The 19,854-nt window shown below is 31.7% G+C and overlaps 1 protein-coding gene across 2 annotated transcripts in view; it reads right to left on the reverse strand.

Annotated features, from left to right (window-relative positions):
- Nucleotides 1-19,854, reverse strand: part of LOC109598639 (zwei Ig domain protein zig-8) — a 121,260-nt gene that overhangs the window by 6,505 nt on the left and 94,901 nt on the right. The window contains exons 4-6 of one of the 2 annotated variants that reach the window (XM_020014546.2): nt 14,823-14,924; nt 8,061-8,169; nt 2,613-2,903 (exon numbers count right to left, since the gene is read on the reverse strand). In XM_020014546.2, coding sequence (XP_019870105.1) covers nt 2,613-2,903; nt 8,061-8,169; nt 14,823-14,924 — 502 coding nt within the window. The remainder of the gene's footprint in view (nt 1-2,612; nt 2,904-8,060; nt 8,170-14,822; nt 14,925-19,854) is intronic. The other variant, XM_020014554.2, reaches the window with a different exon arrangement.

Below are 19,854 nucleotides of genomic sequence, written 5' to 3' on the forward strand. Positions count from 1 at the left end.
ATGTTATGTTAAAGATCAGAAGAAGAAATTAGGCTTCCTGCTGTACGAAACCTGAATAAATATATGTGACAAATGGGTGTTTATCTTACTCCTCAAGTCTTCTTGTTTGGGATGAATTGTAGTCAATTGGGACCTCAGATGAAACGCAAGTTGTGTCAGTAATAAATCTACATTTTTGATGTAGGTCGAGATCACATCAGCTATATACTAAACCTGTTTTCCCATGACTAGAATTTAGAAAGCTTTTTGCAACTGCCACAGACAGACAACTGAAAAGACCTACTCTTCGCAGGGTTACCCTGCTTTAATAATCCTGGAGAAACGTCAAGGTGGTATGTAATAATTACAAAATAAATATAAAGATCCTCTTTTCGAGGTATTGCATTTTTTGTACTCCAGTATACTTTAATATGTAAATATTCTAACAATAAAAAGGGGCAAGAATAAATGAACACCTCTCACAAGACGAATGAGCTGTCGGTATTTTTCTTTGGTAAATTACAGCCTTTTTTCGTTGTAACGCCACGGCATAACTCTCCCTTTGGGCTAAATTAAAATTATTTATCATATATGCAAATGAATCTTCCAACACTCGTCACTCTTATTTGGTTCAATTTCCTTAAAATACTCTTTTAATAGAAACGTCTGGATCCTGACAACTGACAAGTAACAGATGACGTGAAATTTAGCTGCTCATTTCCTACAATTTTTTAGTACAAAAAGGGGCGGATTTACATTTTTTTATTTGAAGGGTTATTTTATATGCGCATATTAAACACGATGATATTTTGGAAATGTGACGATCAGATTAAAGTATTTTTTTTCACGATGATATCCATTAGTTACCGGGTTTATAGGATACAACTTGAATTTTGATATTCTCCCTTTATGAAACATTTTTCGTTTATGATTATATGAAGGTTTAAATATTAATAACCTGATACCCCGTTGTACAACTTAGCCATCAAATGTGAACAAATTAACAGACATTAATAATGTCGGTTGCAATTAACGCACACAATTATTAATGCGACAAAGTCGGTAAATCTTTGTATATGAGTGAATGGTAATTTAAAATTAATTAAATCTCATCTACGTATTTCAGTTTCGGAATCGGCTCCGGAACACCTCGCAGTATGCATCACCTGCACTTCTATGTCAGGAATTATATTCATGAAACATTTTGTCGGCCACGGCGCGAGATATTACAAGCCCCCCAACTGAAATACGTAATGCATTATTAATGGCAGATGCATTTCTTGTTGGTTCGCCTCGAAAACCAGTAATTTTATCAGCGGTTGGTTTGTCTCAGTAAACGTAATTTATTTCCAAATAATTTAGCAATCTGCTCACGACTAAATATTACAACAGTATCGTTATATATTGCCCTAGAGATATGGGTTTTTATAGTTGTAAAGGGTGTTATAATTTATAATAAACTATGAAGGGAATTTAATTAAAAATATTATACGCATAAAATTTTGCTTTAAATTCTCTTTAATAATTTAAATTCATAATGTTTACACGGTGAAATGAATAATGTTTTTTGCCATTACACAATAATACAAATGATAAAACTATTACCTAACTTAATGAAATGGATACATATAAATATATGTCTGAGCATGGCTACGCTTTCAAATTATATCAGGCCAGAACACATATTAAGGGATGAGATAATTAGAGCGGATATGTGTAGTTCATGTGTCTAAATCCATATTGTAGTATAACACTGAGACCAAACACCATGCACGCCTTTACTTTAATTGACAAATGAACCACAATACAATACATCTATTGTAAGTCATAATGTCATAGATAAGTAGATGTTCCGATTATAAATTCAATTCACATGAATTTAATATTGGTTTAAAATATCAATAATTAAAAATTATTAAAATAAAATTCAATTAAATATTTTTAATGTTAACAAAATGTCAATTTTCACTTTCATTAAATTATTCATTGTTTTCACAAATTTTATTTATATTCGGTAAAAGGGGTAAAAACGTGTCTGTTCACGTGCTTTTCTGATAAAGACCTTAAATATTCGGATGTTGATGATAAAGCACGAAAAATATTAAGGTACAAACTAGGAAAAGCCCAAAACATTTCCTATTAGAATAAATAATTTATACTATGTTAAAACATTAAGTTCTCAATGCGTGTGCAAAAAAATCTAGATAGGGCTACCTTCAAGTTCATAAATATTGACGGTTTTAGATAACAAGTGGTTTATATTATTTATGACATCTATAAATTGCTACGCCATGTATCAGCATAAATCTTACTAGCGTTCAAAATTAATTAGTGATGGCAACGCAGGCACTGATGTATTTACGGAAGAAAAAGTGTAACGGAAAAGGAAAGAAACGAGTATCATAAATCAGAATTATATATGGGCTTATCACTAGAACGGTTAAGGGCTAAATCCTGGATAGAGTTCATTTTCACGTACACTCTTGGTGAATTTTAAGTTGAAACATTGTAATCTGATTCATGCCATGGATACAACTAATTGAAGTTTTTTTCAGTTTTAACGATAAAGTTGTTGAAGCTGATTGAGTAAGAACATTCTTTTTTAATTACAAAAACAAGGTGCTACAACTTACCATTTAATATGTGTACATAGGTGCTGGCTGGTTCTGCATTGCTTGGTACGCATGAGTAATTCCCGGAGTGCCTTGTGGCAGCACTGGTGATGGTTAAAGTGCTGGTTTTCTCGGTCAGTTCGGTGGTAACGTTAATCCCTCGATCAGTGTCATAGTTAATCATGCGATTGTTGTGGTACCAAAACACGTAGCTCGGAGGTTCGGTGCTCTGTACAACCGTACAAGTCAGCCTCAAACCGGATCCGGGCTTGAGGTATTTTTCTGAAGGGCCCTGAATTTCGGCCCTTGCCTCTGAAAATGTTAGTACCAATGTTAGTATAAGAATATGCCCGTAAAAAAATAAATAAATAAAAAATGTACAGTGCATAGAATTAAACGAAATATTTTCCTGAATATGTTCATCTCTCCCTTGACGCAGGGCGTAACAATTTTACCGGAGCAAATAATCCTCAAACGTCTTGAAAACTTCCAGACTAATTGTACAAGAGCAAACAGCGATGTTTACAGCGAAAACTTGTAAGTTTATTAGAAAGCAGACTGATAGACCAGCGGCTTGTGGCTACGTTACTTTACACATGTGGCAAAAGCTCTCAACTCTCTAAAGTTCAACTAATTAAAGCTCCTCGATATGTACATAATACCACGTATGCTGGAAGCAAACGAGATAATTTTATTTCAAAATAAGAGTGCTAATACGGTTATTAGTTTCAGGTTTTAAGCTGACGTAATTAAGTTCCGTAACTTAATTTTCAATCAATTGTCCTTCACTCGAATTGAATCAGTGAAACTACAAGTTATTGTAAAGGTATTAATTAAATTATTCTGGGATATATGGTATAAGGAAAGTCTTTCCATAGAATTATGATGAAAGGCTTGTGTCCGAAAAGGATTTAGTGACACATGTGTAAATATTTGATTCATTAAACCTTATCTATTTTATCCATCTATTCAAATTATTAAGACCCTGCTCGAATTTCAACATAAAACACAGAAGGGGTAAAATATTCGCATACCCTTTGCCACAAGAGCTGTTCGAAATAATCTCTTTTGCCAAAGGTCGTTCAAACAGTAGGAATTTCACTATAGAAAGGGGCATTTCACTAAATTATTTACGATGCCGAATGATAAGGAAATGGAAGGTCATCGCTAATCCACTGTGATTGTCTGATTTGTCTAATTGGCCCTTTTGCTTAAGTTATTAATGAAGTGAAGACACAACTGTTTTAACTAGGTTAATCGATGGGTAAAATCTTTAATAATATACAGGCGTGCAACTTTAACTAGAATGAGAGGATTAAATATTTATGAATTATAGTAAAAGATGGTATATATATATCTAGACACACTGATCGACTAATACAAGAAATCCGTACCACTATCATCTCTATTTATTTCCTTGAAGAGTTTGGTGTCAAAGAGAATCCGACGATTCAACAAATAAAACAGGTTAAAGTAGCTACTTTGGTAAATCACGACCGACTGGATTTTTTTCATTTATTCAACGACACATAAATATTTGATAAGTCTACATGTGGGACACGAAGACGCAGGTACAAGGCAGGAATTTCTTAATATTAGCAGATGTCACATCCGAGGCATTGCCACTTCGTTTAATTTTAATATTGTCTGAATATCTCACTCTCGCCGAGAGAGGAAATTGAAATATTTCACGACTTCAAGGAACACCGCTCTTTACGAATAATAATTTAACAAGCTGGAAGTGTTCAATCAATCCAATGTGAAAAACAAATTGCGTGTTTGCCACAATGCTGTGGCTTCAATCTGGTTTGTACTTAATGAAATTTCCCTTATTTTCAAATATGTATTCATGAAAAAAATGTTTAGACGTTAATGTGATTGAACTATAATCTCAATAATAAAGTAATAAAGTCCGCTCTTAGAGGCTCTTATTTTTTATCGAATTTTTTTTGTCACAATATTGCCTTGAATCTTGAAGAACTGTTTTCCCAGGTATCTTCATTAAAATTGACCTCAGTCATTGCCCTAAAGTATTATTTTGTATTTATTTTATTTGGAGACAACGAAGATAAATCTAATAAACTTAACATGCGGAATAATATGACCATTACGTCGCGATCGTAAAAACCTTATTAATGTTAAAGATAATATAATTTACCTCCCTTAATGTAATATAATGAATGGTCAGAAAATAAAAACGGGGTCACTTTTTAAGTCAAGAGATTCGGACTGAAAATGCTTGGCAGCGAATTTAATCAGTTCATTTATTTTTAAATCAAAACACTAGTTTTTACGCCTAGCCTTCATCGATCAACTTTTGAGTAAAAGCTTTTGTTTTGCCTTTATGTCAATTTCGAGCCTGCATCAGACAGCTTTGGAACAGCAAATTGAATAAGAGATTACCAACGCAGTATCGATCTTTTATCTACTCTAATGGTATGTAGAACAGCAAAAGTTTTAAAGTAATCTGACAAATTCGGACATGTAGTCCAATTTATTCCCCGCATTAGCATTATTTGGCTCCGCAGACTTGTTTAATAACATTACACCGGAAAAATTCAACAATACGACAAAGCACCCATCAAAAAATCTTTTATACAGGTAATGAAGTGTTTTCGTGAAAATGATATTTTATTCTGTGTTGAATTTAAATTACCTGTGCCGAGACGCGATATTTTATCACCTAGCACTTCCCGACCGAGAAAACAATGTGGGAAATATCATTTTTGTTTTTCCCGTCGTCGTAAAAACCCATTTTCGGAAATATGATTAAATCAGAACTTTACACACGTTCCCGCAGATATGTTTAGATTTTTCCAATAAAATATTTATTTTTCCACCCGACCGTTGTGATAGAACTTTTTACAGAGGCGGCATCCATAAAAAGCTCTTGTTTTACTTTACTGTTATCTGGAGAATATGGAACAAGCCCGGCTTTTTTATATCCTATCACTTCTAACGCCTTTATGGCCATAGCTATAAATTATTTAAATGAAAGTTTGTCTTTTATTATCCGCATTTAAAGATAGTAGTTCGAGTAAGTACGGACACTTCAGTCAGACAAACCTTACTACTTTTATTACTGTTATTTTGGTTTGTTCTTACCATGCCTGTTGTCCTAAATTTTCCGGCATACATGCGAGACTTGCTTGTTATCTATTGTACGTACTCGGGAAGTATGGGATATTAACTAAAGAAATATTGGGGTTTCATCACGATGTTTTAAGTTTACTACAATAATAAAAAAGCGATGAATTGCGTTTATTGCTGTTTAGAAACGTTACAATATTTGGCACTTTTTATATAGGTGTTGCAACTGAAGCGTGAATCAAATTTATTAATTAATACCCAGTGCACTGTACTATCAATTTAAATATATGATATTTAAATATTTTTAAAAACGAAACTAATTTGAAAATGTTCAGTACCTGAATTTGTATTAAATTAAACTAGCCGTTGTTTGTGTCATTCGAATAAAATATATTAACGTTTGCCAATTTGCCTGTCACTGGGGAAAATTTAGAAAATCCAGAGCACTATAATTTTTTAGTTTTCCGGCTGAGCGGTATTGTATACATTCATGGAACAACTAACGCTGCTAGGAAAGGGTTGTTCACGGACGAATAATTCGAGAGAATTGACACAACAAAAAGGCTAACATAACATGTGCTGAACCGTGTACCTACGTGTACACTTTGCTTTGATGGCAGGGTAATTCAAATAAATTGACATCTTTCTTCTTAAATTCGGTGACTTTCGCTAAATACGTTCTCTATTGTTATTCTAATATTAACGTGCTTACAACAGTTTATCATAACCACGGTTTACTATCTTGTAATACATACAAAATGTAGTCGAACAAATTGACTCACTTGACTTCCTACTTGTTAGTGTGAAGTTTTCAATTTGTTACGAACAGCAGGAGAAGTCGCTTTAACAAACGGACTCCTGTAGAGTTGATTTTTTTTTACAAAAAGGGGCATTGTCTTGAACATTTATTGAACCTCAAACGAGTGTCCTCAGGAAAAATCACTAAGACTGTTATGTTCAAGTAGACGAACCGGGCCTTTGAGTTAATAATGAGCATTTTTCGTCTATGAATTAAAGAGGCACTGATGTACTTTGTGCAAGACAAAAAAATGAACAAAAATGGGATGAAATATATTCATTAGGAAATAGCGTTCTTTAAAATCAAGTTTTACTTTGTTCTGTTATCTGCTGCAGACATATTATAATGTTTCAGGCGCAGTCTAGTGTAAAGGTGTATTGTTCCATCCATTTTGTTCATTAAGGTAGTTACAACTTATACTTAGGTTTTTCACATGCTTTATTCGGTTCTTTTAATTAACACAAAGTGCTCTAACAAGGAAGCTAGCTGTAATTAGCCACCTACCCTAATTAATTAACTTGGTCAATCTGAATTATTCTTTAGTTGAAAAGACAAACTGCCCTTGTAAAATGCTTTGTTATTTTAACTCTGTAATAATTTAACAGGATCATTCAAAAATAATAAATTTCGAAATAAATAGCCGCTTGAAAACTGAAAACTGACAATGGATGGCTAATGAAGGCGGTTATTAAAAATATAAACTTGATGGAAGTAACATGCGAGTAGAAAATATGGAATTGTAAAATCCGATCAAATATGAGCCCTTAAATAAACAGTATAATTGAAAACAAACTTTTCTTTAGAAATACCCTGCAGATGTCAAGTCATCCCACTGATTTAATTAAAAGTTTTAATGCGACATCTGTCTGCTTTTATGTGTATTTTATAAATGTGTTACTGTTTTTAAATTAAGTCAATCGAGCTACAGAAAAATTAGTATGAATGTCGTTTTAATAAGTGATACAATTTTATTTGACATTTTATATTTTTAATTAGCCCTTTGTTATATTGTTTCAATTGAATCTTTTGTAAAGCTTGCTTTGATTCTTTCTATTATTGTTTGTTATTCCAGAGTATTGTTTCAATTATTTTATTCATTACAATGGTTACAATTATTATTTTTCACAAGCTCATTTTGTCCTCTTAAAAATAAATTCGAGTACATTTAGCTTTTATGATTATACGATTTTAATAATTGACCTGAATGTTATCGACATTTTAATTTTACCTATATAATAAATAACTGAGCAGTTTATAGTGTATAAAAACTTCCAATTAAGAATATTAATTGTAATCAAAAATTGGTTAATTTAAAACTGACAATTACTGTTAATATTTTATAACGATATTGCCGTTGTTAAACGAGCTTTACTGAGCCAGATATAGATTGAAGTGCACGCTTATCCTCTTTATACCTTTTTTGTTAATTGAACTAATTACAATTTTGTTTGGTAACTTTTTCCCGTAGTTTATTAGATAGCTTTAATTAGCGCAATCTGCAGTGTTTTAGACGAGGAAAACTGGCTGGGATTCAGCTGCACTCGCAGACAAACTGGAACGGGGCCTGATTTATGACTTACCGACCACATTGAGCTGGATAAAGATGCTGGTGGGTGGATGTGAGGACACTTGGCACTCGTACAGGCCGGCGTCTCTCTGCTGTACGTACTTGATTTGCAATGTCCAGTCCTGAAAATGGGAATAAAAAATCTTTATTAAGTGCGTCTGAACGATCCGCTAATATATGGCGTTGGGAACGCAACTGCTTTCAGGATCTACGCCAGCTAAATTCCCGACGCGGATCCTTTTATTCATTGCCCGCCATTGCAAAAAGTACCATTGTAATAAAATAACTTTTGTTACTGTCATGCCACGATTCTAAAAGCGGTGGTATGTGAATGTGGTTGAATTAAGAATTGGGTACTTTGGTTAATTTGTGGAGGTTCGTTTTTTAATTACCAATTGAGAAAAGGCTCATCAAATAAAAACGATCTTTATTTTTTACCTAGTTTGGTAAAAAATAAGGAGCAAACAAATGCGGAGAAATAAAAATAAGCCTAGACTATTTCTTTCGGAATCGTGATTTAATTTTGTATATTTTTCTTTGTTCCCATTTGAATTGGACGTAATTTCAATATTCTCATTGTGGTCCAAAAGTGCTTTTTATGATGCCAGTTATATTATCAAGAAACAAATCTTCTCTAATAAACAACAGATTAAAATCAAATTGAGCTTAGAATTATATTTATTATTTATAGCATAAGCATAAAATAAACGTTATAATTTTTGTTACTTCTCTCGTCGAGATTAAAGTATCTCTTAATTAGTCTCGTTTGGATCCAAGCCTAATTGATAATAGTCCCAGAGGAATTTTAGTGCATCTGATGCGATTATTCTAACGTTGGCGACTTAAGATGAAGAAGTTCCATTATGTTCCAAATTAGAATATGGTGAGATGAAAGTCACTTTATGCCCTTATGCATATATAATTTGTTTTAATAAAGTTAGGCAATATTAAAGTTTAAACAATGCTGGCAATTAAAATAATGCAACTTGGCTTTGCTGGTATTAAAGTTATATTGTTTAAAATGATTTTAATTATAAGGGTAAATGAACGAATGCCCACGGAACATGATCCCAACTTCACAAAATGAAAAGTTTATGTAGGGTCTGGTGTTAAACGAATCATGAACCCTTATCATTGACAAAAATCCACTGTACGACAGCAGTAATCAAAAACGAATTAAATATAAAGGCACAATTGAAAACATAAAAACGAATTAAGCGCGAATTGCAAATTAAAATGCTCTACAACAACATAACGTTACAATCAAATGAATAATAATGAAAATTCTAACAGCTCTGTTGGAAATAATCAAACAAAACTCCTGTAAAGAGTAAAAATGGTTTTAATCATGCAAAACGTTACAAACTTTTTAAGTTTCACTGAAAAAATATTTGTCATTGGTTAGAAATTAGTAAACAAGTTTTTTATACAACATACATTAGATTGTCAGGTTCACTTTAAAAATTATAAAATAAATGTAAATTAAATTTTCCTTATGATTACCAGTTTTGTAGCAATGCGGAAATAAGCTGACTAAATATTTAATATTCTTTATTTATTCTCTTTACAACTCATCCTGTAAACGACTAAATTCCTAAACTAACGTAAATATTCCGTTGATTAAACGAGTTAACTGTTAGTTATGACCGTATATAAGGAAATTTTAAAACTAAATAGCAATTAATAACGCTTAACCAGTATACGAAATTATATTTTCGAATATATCAAAGAGCTGACATTTATAACAGTATTAAGAATATTATTTATACTAGTTGAAAAAACTGTATAGTTGCCATCTCCATAAAGCAATTAAAAGGAGACACGTAAACTCGTAAAAAAATTTTGAATTTAGTTTATGGCGAAAATAGTGCGAGATTATGTTTTACGAGTTGCGTCGAAGTCCGTCTGAATTATTTTTAATGTGTTCAAAAGAGATATATCATGTTTTATTAGCCATTTGACATAATAAATTTTATTATCCTTCATAAAGCATATTCGACAACATGCTGCCGTTAATAACGGTGGATCAGCGCAGAAAAGCTTTCAGTAACTATAAAATTTTTGCAGAATGAATTTTATATAGTATTCTTATTAAGTTCAAGTCGAAATTTTAAACAGTAAATTTAAATTAACCCATAATTAATACGTAATTAATTTTGTATTTTGATTAACTGCGAGGAAAAATATAAAGAAGGGGCTCTAATTCAGACTTATTCAATTTCTTAGATCATGCCCAGTTTTATAATTAGCAGATTGCAAATTTGAATATATTCACCAGACTTGCATACTTACCACTAATTAAATTAATTTGATTTTATAATGTATGTTACAGCAGCAACTTTTTTGAATGCCAACTTTGGGTAGCTTTTAACTGGAACCTATAAATTCTGTAACGTGGCATGTAATTACATCATGGTCCTTTATTTTACCGAGATATTTTATAAAGTGCCGTTATAAACTTGACAGTTGATTTGGTCTACTTCTATTAAAAACGAAAATTGGGTTAAATGAAATATTTTTCATCTATTTTCTTTTCGTTTATACAGTTAATTAATATGCATTTTATGAGAAAGTATTTTATATACATTGTCTTAATTATACAACAGTATAAACTTAAACTCAATCTCTAACTAAAACAAACCAAAGCTCCGTTTGGTAAATTTATCCCAGGAAGGGAGTTTGCGGTTACCACGGTAGACCAAACTAGCTGATCTCAAATTAACGCACACAAACCAGACAAAATTCGTAAGAGTTTCTACCTTAGTTCCCTCGAAGGCTTAAGAAACTCACATAACAAAAAGAATTTCTCTTCTTAATCCGCTTGCTACTTCTATATTTCAATCATTGAAAATAATATTCTCTATATATTTTTATATGTTGTGAACGAATGACAAACAAATAGAATGATAAATTATAAGGAATATTTGCGGATATAAAACCTGTATAAAACTATGACACAATAAACAAACAATAGGCATATTACCGATACAATATAAAGAATGAAAATGTACGTTAATCGAATCAGATTTCCATCGTGGCTCTAGTGAACCAAACGGAGTCCAATATAGCAATGGAATCGGTACGTTCAGTTGGTGCGCCTAGCGCTGCGATATAAAGATCACTGAATGTAAATGGAATAAAACTAGTCGAGTGAACTAAATGGCTTTTCTGAGTACAAATAAAATTTCATCAGCTGATAAATGCAGGCATCCTGTATGTGCATTTAATTCCTCGTTCGGTTTTCGTCTATGGACTTTCTATCTCGCCCAGACATTCAACCTTTCCATTATTCCACTTAATCGAATATCTGACGCTCGACCATATAGGTTGCCCCTATTGCTTTGCTTACCTTCGGCGATTCTATCATTCCGATGCCTTCATGCAATATTCATAAACGCGCCTATTCCATCCATGTGCGCCGCACGACACTCGACTGCGTAATTATAATTTTTGGATCATTCAAATGAGAAAATTAGAATTTCGTTTGGCAAACATGGCTTTTCAGATGTATGTGCAAATATACGGGGTGTGTGTGTATAAATATATTAAATTTTAATCACCTTTCTAATCCTTTCAAATCAGACAGTCTGTTTCAGATAGAGTGGTACTGGAAGTACTTTGTTTCCAAGATTTGATTTGTTAATAAAAATATAAGGCAACTTTTGACATGATATTTTTGTTTTTAAATCAAAATATCTTCCTTATTTTTAAGAAAAAAGCAAAAAAACGCATGTAATATTTTATGTACCGACTGAACAAAATTTGAAATTAATCGTTACATAATGTTTAATTTTAAATTTTGTGCCATTTCTCTGGCCTCCATTTTATATTGGAGACATATAGACACTAAACCGACTCATATGAAGCATTTTGCTTATTTTGGAAAGAGCCATAAACGCTTAAAATTTAGTGACACCCAGTGTAGAAAAAAAACAATAAAAATTCATGCATTTCCAAGAAGAATTTTGGAAACCTTAACAATATTAAAAGTAAGGAAATTAATTAAAAACTTAAACCCAATTAATTAATGCAGAACATAAGTTAATTGTGACCTCGTATGCGATCAACGGCTTGAGCTTTGATGGTGAATAAGCTGACTTTAATATTATACTAGGCAGTGGTTTCTGCCCCAGTGAACAAACTACTTATCACCTCGCGCTACACATGGAGCACGCACTCTACATCTACTTAGATAGGTTACAAAGACTAATTACACTTTAGTGGTTGGGTATGTTATTAAGGTGAATTATGAGGAATCGTTATATTAAAATTTAGAATTTCAAACAGCCACAGAAGACGATATCCGATAATAAACCCTGGTATTCCCGTTACAAAGATATCGCAATCGCATTTGATTGCGAAATTTAGGCACGTATTTATCAACTGAGCTTTATACCACTTAACATTTAAATATTTTCGACACCGACGTTCCATATACTTTAATCCCACGGATGATATTGTGATACGTTATGCACACAACCCTTTAACATATTTGCCTTAATTTGATACCAATACAAGACGATTAATTATCGTCTCAAAACCCCCAAAGTTTCCGAATATCGGCTTTCATCAGAAACACATGAAACTCCCAATTTTAATACATAAAAGATTCCGCGTATTTCATATTAATTGCGTACCTAACGACTAAATTGTAATTAATCTTTGTAACCTACTTAAGGAAATGCATAGTGCGTGATGTCGATGTAACGAAAGGCGATAAGTAGTTTGTTCAGTAGGGTAGAAATCAGTGCCTGGAATAATATTAGTTCGTCCGCCCTCAAAGTTCGAGTTATTGATCGCACTTTGGGTCACTATCTAGTTATGATTGAAATTTGAAGACCTATATGAATTTAAAAGTGTTTTTATAAACAAGTTATACAATTGAACGTAATTTGGTATGAATTTTTATCACTTTGTTTCTCCATTTTCGTTTAGAATTCACGATAGCGAACATGTGACAGAATGATTTGTTATTTACACATTCCAATTTGTTAATTCTTCGATTTACTAATCCAATTATATTCTGACAACACCGTGACATGCGGCAGTTTTTATTGTCTGCGTTTTCACAAACACCAAAATATTTCAGACGGGGGCATTGTTCGACTTAAATCGTGAATAATGAAATGCATGTCTATTAAATCCTCCTCAATAATTTTTGAACGCCTTCTGAAAGAGGCCTGAATTAAGCGCTCCGATTTCCCTTTTGCAGTCAGTGGCTCACTATATCAGGACGACGAGTGCTTCTGACAAGGGCGCGCTACTCCTTGCGCCATTATCATAATGTCACGTGAACTGCGATATTCCCGAAATTCAAAGTCACATTTGGGGGTCTCTGCGCCCGAAATGTAGAACTTTTTAAAGATAAAACGGGTAATAAAAAACTTAACTCTAACTGCAATCGGTTACCGTAAATCAATTTATCTGTCCAATAGTTTAAAGTTGGAACACATTTTCAAAAACACGTCCGAATGTTACTTGTATTTCAGTTCAGGTTTAAAAAAGGTTACTGGGACTCATTTGAAACTTTCCTTAGCCAATTATTTTTATAAGCCAATACAGTCAGATCATTAAAATCAGGATGAGGAAATGTTTCAATGAAGGTTATCCAAGTCAAATGTACAGAAAACATGGACTTCTTACAAAATTGAGACGAATACAAAGCACAAATATTTCAAGTGCAAGAATTGCTGTGAACCGTTGAGTGGGAAAAATCTATAGTCAAACCGAAGCTACTGAATTGTAAACAGACACTTGAATTTCCTAAAACTGCACAAACCGTCTCAGAGAAACTGACTGTTGGAGTGTGCCATTTCTGAACTCGAGTTTTACATATTTTAAATGCATACTAATATAAATTTACAATTCCAACGGCTAAATGAATTTGCTAAACCTGTTAGCATTTTTTAATTTTAAATTAAGGTGAAGTTTAAATGATATTAGTGTAATATAACGCCAAAAATTAAATAAAAAATTGCCTGTGTTACAGTAATGGGCAAAATGTTTTTGTTATCTAACTCAGTTCAGTAAATGACAGTCGTAATGAACACAATCCTATGTAAGTAGAGGAACACTTTCACTTAAAACCAGCAACAACATGTTGCCTGCGTTAAAAGCAGAATACTGCGCCATTTAAAAATATCACGTGTGCTCAATATGGTAATTTCGGGTGGGCAAACAAGATGCGGAGGACATTCAAAGGCCGCAGGTTGTGTAGAATCTAATTTTCCTTTTACGCCTATCCGAGTGTCACTCAGGGAAACTTATTCAAAAACTGTCAGCGCTACAAATCATTCATATTCACTAATTGTATGAGAACGTAATTTCACACTGATGACCCTTTCATTAACATTTTACGAGGATTTAAAACTTTAGGGGCTTTTTGTTTAATGAATTAACAGTCGGCTTGTGTTTGCTTTACTGCAATAATTTGTCACGATTTTAATTTTAACGGGTGGATGCAACATGATGAGTATTCATCAAATATTATGGGTGTATGGCTGAAAGTATTCCAAATTAAATTAATTGTTACATTAATTTTAATTACTGAAAACAATTTTCCCATCACACTTGAGCGAGATTACGAATTTCCCTTATCCCAACATTTGTCTCTGTAAATCTAGACATACGAAATGTTACCGTGTTAGACAGTTAGTTAAATCTGCAAACAGTCAAACTTCGACTTATAGTTCGTCAATGTTAATACAATGACATTGCTTTACATATATTTGCAACCTTCACCGAGATCTTAAATATTAACGAAGCTAAATCTTACCTCGGAATGTTGAAGATGAATGGCTTGAAATCTCTCGTCGCTACTGTACGTTGTTAAACCAACTGTAAGTAAGTGATAATCTTTTCGGCGAATCCAGGTGACCTGAAAATAAGGCGTCTGGTGTAAAAACAAAAGCACAATTATTCGCGAATTCAAGAGAACACTTTTTACTGTACACAGATAGATACATAACATGGGAATATATATTTTTAAGACACAGAGAATTCTACATTTACAAGATTTTTGTTTTACAAAAATAAAAATATGATTACTTAAAGATTCTTTTGTTGAAACTTTTATTACCTTAAGCGATTGGATTAGCTATTGAAAACGACTAATGATTAATCATTTGAACATAAAATCTAAACCTTTGATCAGGGTTATTGTCAAAAAATTACATCAAAATATTGAAGAATATTCATTTTATACAATAAAATATCATTTGATAAAACTAAGCCAAATATATTAATTAGTTAGTCTATAGATAGATTCTTTTAATTCTTATTTAGCCTTTTTTCTCTTTATAAATACCTTTAATGATTCAAACATTCTCTTAATCCTCTGCAAAATTAAACCTTAATCAAAGATTTGTTTAGAGCTCCAAAGGGATAATACCTTTTTTCACTTACTGAAGCTTTCATTACGCAACTGAAAAGTTATTGACGTTTTTTCATTATTTAAGTTCCATGGGAAAAGGTAAAAAAAAATTATTGCAACGTCGCTTAACATAACACTTAAAAAAGTATCTGAATCAACAGAGAGTAACAAACAATAATTACCACCAAACAACTTTCGAAGAACTAATAAAAAAAGACAATGTAATAATCATTGTATTTGAAGGCAAAAAGACGTCTAGACACAATAAGAATATTGTTGGAAAGTGAAGTTGTTGGAATAAATTTTAAACGGACGTGAATGTATTTTCAAAGCCATGTTCCTAATATTCCGATTATAGTAACTATTGGACAAATATTTGCATTAAATGCTCTTGACTATAAAAATGTTTTCGAATAAGCCTATTTAAGCGAAAACATTTTTCAATATTATCATGATTTAGAAAAAATATTTTATTTTGAACTATAATTTTATGTATGTACATTTAGGTCATTCATCACATTATTACCCGGTTCGCATATCATGCAAATAGCGTTTTAATATGATTTTACAACTTAATCAACTACAATAGCTATATGTTTAACAAAATTTTATTATAACTCTTCTCAATTTAGTTCCTGATATCATTGCTGGATTACGTTTTCATTAAATCTTTCATACTACCTTTGTACTATTATACATTAACAATTAATCAATAATTAATAGTGATAATGATACATCATTATTATCATTACATTATTATATATACATATAAAGTTTGATTTTGATATTAATATATTTAAAATTTTATAAAGAATATATAATACGAATATGATTATCCTGATGAATTTAAATTGTTCATATCATAATTAACTAAGTTTTTATAAAAATTTTGATTTATTATTAATACTAATTTAATATATAACTTTTAATTAACAATGTTGGTTAAAATATGATGTTTTTTGGAATTAATTTCTTATTCCAATAATGAAAGCCAAAGTTTTTCTTTTTTTTAATGTTGCCTTTGATGTTTTCCGTGAACTTATCAGGTAAATATTATATTCTATGAATGTCACGAACTTCTGATACACTTATTAATCAGAAGTGAAATCAATATCGGTTTGAAACCGTAACATTCTGAATTAAATACATCTTCGACGTGCTCTCGCATCTTAAGGTACTCTAAAATTCCGTCAATACATTTCCCTGAAAACGAATGGAATAAATTATTACTACACCGTGGCTTCCAAAATCCTCATCATTCGAGATGCTAGAAATTCCGATGAAATATTGTTCATATCTTCCGAATATATATTAGAATAAATATTGTACATTGAAAATGGAAATATCATCGTGTTGGATTTTCAACAAGCTGGATTCTTATGCTAACTTCCGTATATCATCCCTGAGTGTTCAACCAGAATGTGGGGCCACTCTAATGAAAATTGACTTTCCATTGGGCATGCTTGTGGTTTCTTTAAAGGAATGTGCAAAATGGATTTTTTTAAATGCAAAATACCGAGTTATCTGCATAAGAATGTAAACAGTTTAATAAATTTTGTTAAATACTTTTCAACTATGCCTGATTAAAATTTAATGAAAAATTTTATATTTTAGACAGGTTTTTGATTGTAGACAGGATAAATTTTTGTTTACTTCGATTCAATACCATTATATTATTACCACACAAGCACAATCAACAATTCAGAAGTAAACCATACAGTGATGGCCACATATAATTAAAAAAATGTTTATTTTGTTGCTTTCCCTTTGTTCGTTATAACCACCTGTAAACGGCGAGGTATAGATTCAAAGAGATATCCGACATTTGAAATTAAATTCCATAATTCTACAATTAATAGGCATGGTAATAATGGTTTCTGGTGTTGTAATCGAGACTTCATGTCATTCCATAAGTGTTCAATTGGATTTAGTTCCGGATTTTGCAATGGTGAATCGAGAACGACATGATTATCTTTTAACTAATTTTGAATAACTTTGAACGCACGCTTCGAATCATTTTCATGCATAAAATCTGAAAAACTGATAAATTATGGTTTGCAAATTGTTTTATTACATCCCTCATGATATCTGTATTCATGAAACGGTCCATTCTATCAATAATTTCATCTAATGGTCCTGTACCATGGCAAGAAAGTAAATCAGAAATCTTAACATTTACTTTTTTGTAGGGTATCTAGGGTTCAAACTTTTATTTGGAGGACGTCAAACGAATTGTTTACCATCTAATCCTATTCCTCAATTTAGATTCATAACTTCAAAGTACTATTTACCAAAATTCTGGGGGATAATTAATATATTTTTGTGCAAATATCCTTGAAAGTTTTGTTCACGTCGTTTGATTGCTGTACTAAACACACTGAAATTGTGTGACTCAATTAATTCATTTTTCATTTGCCTAGTAGACAAGAAAGGATTTTATTTTCTGATTCTTTCAGTTTGTTTGTCTATAAAAGGAGTTTTTGTCAAATAAGTATGTTGTTAATAGCTAATTAGCTAATATGTAGATCTTGATTTTTCATGTTAATTATTATTTTCCTTTTCTTTGGAGTGCAATATGTCTTTTTTCCCAATAAAAATGAGTTATTTAATAATGTAATATAAATAGAACTCTGAATAAAATTCTTACTATTCAGAGTATTGTTAAATAATGCCAAACAATCTAAATATATTGTATATATTGTGCTATTTTTTTGGTCAACAGATACACAAAATGCCCTTTCCATTAACAAAATAGTGCTTCTATGATACTGGGCAATTTGGCACATCAACTTTTTGGCAAAATTTAATCAGGTCAAAAATAATTTCTATTTGACATCATGTCTTGTTCCGTTTATAATTTATCAGGGTGGAGTGGACTTTACGACCACACTGCACAACATAATACTGAAATATTTTTTAATTGAAATTAAAATGTTCGTTTACCACCAAATGAAGCTTAAAATAGTGCAAGGGAGTGCAGCCAATCAATTTATAACAAGGTATTACATGTTTACAAACGACTAATTTAAAATTATGTCGTGTATAAAATGTAGTTTAAATGTTTATCTTAATTTATAAACTTATCTAGAAATATATTATGAGCTTGGTAAATAGTTCGCCGCAATTAATAGGGTGATGTGGCAAATTAAGATTTTAATTTAGATAACGGCCTTGGAAGCCATCAATAAAATTCGTAAAGGCACAATTCATTTTGGTACAATTGTACAGTAAAAGGAATATTACAATGTAAGCGAAAGCCACGCTCTATTATTAAAACCTTTCACAGCTCATTAGTCCTTTTGAAATGATTACCTATCTCTTTGACACGTTCAATTTTTCAAAAATATCATGTATATTTTATCCACACAAAGCGGAACTATTTCTCTTATTGATCAAAATATTAGTTTTATATAATGGTCCCGTACAAAACAGATAAATAAGTGGTAAAACAAAAGGAATTGTGCATTAATAAAGGGCCTGGTAAATCACCATTTGAAATTAAACTCCGATGCATAATTCTCTACAAGACCTAAGCAATACATTGTATTGTTTTTCGAATTGCATTACACGCTTTCCGTGCAAATAAGCCAACTCCCTATTAATTTTCTCATTGTGTAATTTATGTACTCGTTGATAGCCGTTGCTTTTGACAATGACTGTAATTCACTGTGGTAAAAGGCAATGGAACAATAGACGCGATTGTTACCAGTATTGATTTATTTATTGCAAATTATAAATAGCCGTCTATCATTCAGGAACAGATGGAGAATTACACAGTTAATCTGTCAGTAATGCAAGTCGGTTCGCGGTCCACGGCACACGATTGCACATTTCACATTGAAGAAGTTAATGCAGATGTTTTGCTAGATAAAGGAAATTTAAACTTACAAATAACGACACGTATCAAGGCACACGATTAATTAAAGAAACCTTGCAACACAAATAAATTCACCTACTGCTTCCACACTGTCAGTTGTTAACTTAAACTCAGACAGTGAAAATTATATTTCAATAAAATTAAGATTTAAATCAAACACTAATTGATTCGATTTGCAAACGCCTACACTAAAGTTTCCGAATGTTCAAATAAATCAGGAAGCAAAACAAGTGAATCAAATGTAGGCACTTAGAAACTACGCTGTTTTCAGAAAAATTACTTGAAATCGATGTAAGTGATTCAATTTGATAGGAAGGAGTTTATCCTATTTGATTTATTTGAAGGTCAATCTTTAACGGCAGAAAGCTAAAATACGACTACTACATAGATGCCGTGATTTCCTATTTTTTGTTTAGAACTTTGAGGCAAACGGGCTCTTCTTTAAACTATAACTTAAATATTTTAAGGAGATAAATTTGCTTTTAATTAAACTACTTTGCCTACACATTCCCAACAAATCTAAAGAAACATTACGTTGCTTTAATTAATTCCGTATGC

This window comes from Aethina tumida, chromosome 1 (genome assembly GCF_024364675.1).
Source record: "Aethina tumida isolate Nest 87 chromosome 1, icAetTumi1.1, whole genome shotgun sequence".
Lineage (NCBI taxonomy): Eukaryota > Metazoa > Arthropoda > Insecta > Coleoptera > Nitidulidae > Aethina > Aethina tumida.